Below are 3,067 nucleotides of genomic sequence, written 5' to 3' on the forward strand. Positions count from 1 at the left end.
GAGATTCGCTACGAACTCAACGGCGTGGAGATTGATCGTAACAGAAACGTGGGCATAACCAGCACGCTCAAAAACTACGTGACGGTGTGTCTTCCGACAAAAGCGTGATTTTGTGAAACGCCGGCTGGGATCCGCAGACTGAGGCTGACGGATACTTTAATTTCTGCGTACCGCTTAACGTACTACTGGGATTCTGCGAGGATTACAGACGTGTGGTGATCAACGCTCGTCATGAGTTGATTCTGATACAAGCGCAACGATATGAATTGTCTGATGGGTAATTCGACGGTGGAGCCGAAGCTTGAACTGTTCAAGATTCAATGGCGAATGCCGCACGTGGTATTGAGCGAGATAAATAAACTGTCGATGCTACGGGCCTTGGAGAGTGGACGATATCTGAGCATGCCTTTTCGCTCGTGGGATCTGTACGAGTACCCGCTTTTACCGAATACGACGAAGCATTCCTGGGCTATGAAAACTGCGACTCAGCTGGAAAAACCACGATACGTCATCTTTGCTCTGCAAACGGATCGAAAGAAGATGTCCGAGGATACGAGTCGATTCGATGACTGTAACTTGACCAACGTGAAACTATACCTGAACTCGGAATGTTGTCCGTACGATGACTTGAATCTGGATTTCACTAGAAACAAATGGGCGATTCTGTACGACATGTACGCGCGTTTCTGCAAGGGTTACTACGGATACAAGTATCTCGAACCGAATCTCACCGTTACGGATTTTTTACGTAACGGTCCGTTCGTAATCATCGATTGCTCTCGACAGAACGAATCGGTCAAGAGCGCGACAGTGGACGTGCGAATGGACTTTGAGTGCAAAGAGAACGTACCCGCGAATACTACCGCGTACTGTCTCATCATACACGATCGCGTGATCGAGTATAACCCGCTGACCAACATTGTGCGTAAAATTATCTAAGCGCGCGATATAAAAATCTACGATACATCGACAACGATCGCAGTCTTCTTCATCTCGACGATATGCATGTACTGACGTTCGTGGATCTGCAAGGTTTCATCGTCAACGAAAGATTCGTCGTGAAGGAAATGGCGGTACTGAAACACGGGACCGTACTCACGCACTACGTTTTTACGAATCCCGTACCATGGAGGTTTTTGACAAGATCCGACAGGTCTTGCGCTTCCTGGTTGATTGTCTATCACCATGGATTACGATGGAAGGATGGAACGACCCCGTACAGCGAGGCGAAACGCCTGATTACGAGTGCTGTATGCGAGGAGGATGCTGTCGTGTACGTCAAGGGACGTGAGAAACGAACGTGGCTGCGGAATTTGCTTCTGGACGATGAACGAGAACGCGTGCACATCGAGACCTTGGATGCAGTTTACGAAGACATAAAATCTTTAGCCGATATAGATGCCGCTGATACTATAAGATGCGGACGTCACGCTAAAAATTGCGCCTTGCAAAATGTATTCAAAATACATAAATGGTGGTTGCAAAGAAATTTTTTTTAAATAAAATTATGTAACATATTTATTGTGTATTCTCTCTTTTCCTTCCCCCTATACTTATGCATGTACGTACGTAGTACGTATACGTATGTATGCATGTATGTCGTACGTAGTACGTATACGTATGTATGCATGTATGTCGTACGTAGTACGTATGTATGTCATACGTATGTATGTTGTACGTATGTATGTATGTATGTCGTACGTATGTATGTTGTACGTTGTACGTATGTATGTCGTACGTATGTATGTCATACGTAGAACGTATGTATGTATGTATGTTATACGTAGAACGTATGTATGTCGTACGTAGTACGTATGTATTGTGACGTGACACTTTGTGTCCGTCACTCGTAAGTGCACTGGCACGGAGATCCTGTGTCCTCTAAACTCGAAGGGCGAGGGCACATGCGAGCGTGCCAAATTTGTATTTTTTGTTTCGTTTTGTATATTCTTTATATAAGATATTTAGTAACTTTTCAGATTTTTAAAGAACAATTATTAGTCACTTTAGAGCGTGAACGGTGGTTGTTTAAATCTGTGTAATGTTGCCGCCTCACTCACGGAAGGAAGAAAGAAGACGACGCCGAGGAAGCAAGAAACTACCAAGGGAGATCCCGATCGTGTCCTCGAGGAGCGCGGTACACGCAGGTCGTATTGTTTTGGTTATCTTTGATAATTATGATATTGGTTGGTGATAGTCGCCCCTTTATTGCAGACGACTCGGAGAGAGACGTAATAAGGGACCGTCTCAACACGGCCAGAGAACTGGCAGCCGCCTCCACTTCTGAGGAGAGCAATAGAAGACCGCCGATATAGACGGAAAGCCTCGGCCAGCTAATTTGGAAAAGCGCGCCGAACACTCAAAGGATACGCAACCCGCAGGACGCACTGTAATTGGTCGCGGGGTTGCGCGACTACAATAGACCAATTAGAGCAAGTAGCGGCCCGATAAGAGAGGGTCTAGCGGCCTGCGTAGATCCACGAATGCTCCCGATCATCACTTGCGCGGTGATCGAGTACTTGTGAAGAGGACGCAGGATCTCCGGAGCATTTGAGATCTAGCTGGAACTTTCGCCGATTGCCGATAAAGGATAGCGAGGACCGCTTCCGATAAAGGAACGTCGAGGGATCGTTGTGTGGTGAGGCGGGCGTCATCTAATAATTCTGTAAAACCACCGATCGCGGTACGTGATACGCGTCTCGAGCGGAGCACACGTTAGGCGTTACTCCGAATTTTCGTTGCCGATTCCGGATCGGTCGCCTCTAGGCGTTTCGAGTCATTGTTGTCGTGAATACGTGCCCTCCGCTCAGACGCTCTAATTTGAGAATATATAATAGTGTAGCTGCTCGCCCTCGTTGCCGCCAAGTCACTTGTGTAATTGTAAATTATTGAGAATTCTTTAAAGTCGAGACTGGCGTTATTGCGCGTTTGAGAACCGTTGCCGTCTACTGTAAAATTGTATATTTCAATTGTTCACGAAGTAATTATTGTTAATGTAATAAGATCTAGATTTTGTCGCACATTTCTTCTCGGCGAAGTATTGCCGAATTTACTTCCTATTGTCGAC

General features: G+C 46.1%; 1 protein-coding gene across 1 annotated transcript; it reads left to right on the top strand.

Annotated features, from left to right (window-relative positions):
* The first annotated feature begins 261 nt into the window (after window positions 1–261).
* Window positions 262–939, top strand: LOC108773792 (uncharacterized). Its single transcript, XM_018539727.1, has one exon. It carries the CDS (start codon window positions 262–264, stop codon window positions 937–939), a length of 678 nt encoding a protein of 225 aa, XP_018395229.1.
* Window positions 940–3,067: the final 2,128 nt, after the last annotated feature.

Source organism: Cyphomyrmex costatus, unplaced genomic scaffold (assembly GCF_001594065.2).
Source record: "Cyphomyrmex costatus isolate MS0001 unplaced genomic scaffold, Ccosl1.0 scaffold22, whole genome shotgun sequence".
NCBI classification, from domain to species: Eukaryota; Metazoa; Arthropoda; class Insecta; order Hymenoptera; family Formicidae; genus Cyphomyrmex; species Cyphomyrmex costatus.

Bases quoted from the DNA above. Each gene is read 5' to 3' on its own strand.
- LOC108773792 (XM_018539727.1), top strand. From the start codon at position 262: ATGAATTGTCTGATGGGTAATTCGACGGTGGAGCCGAAGCTTGAACTG.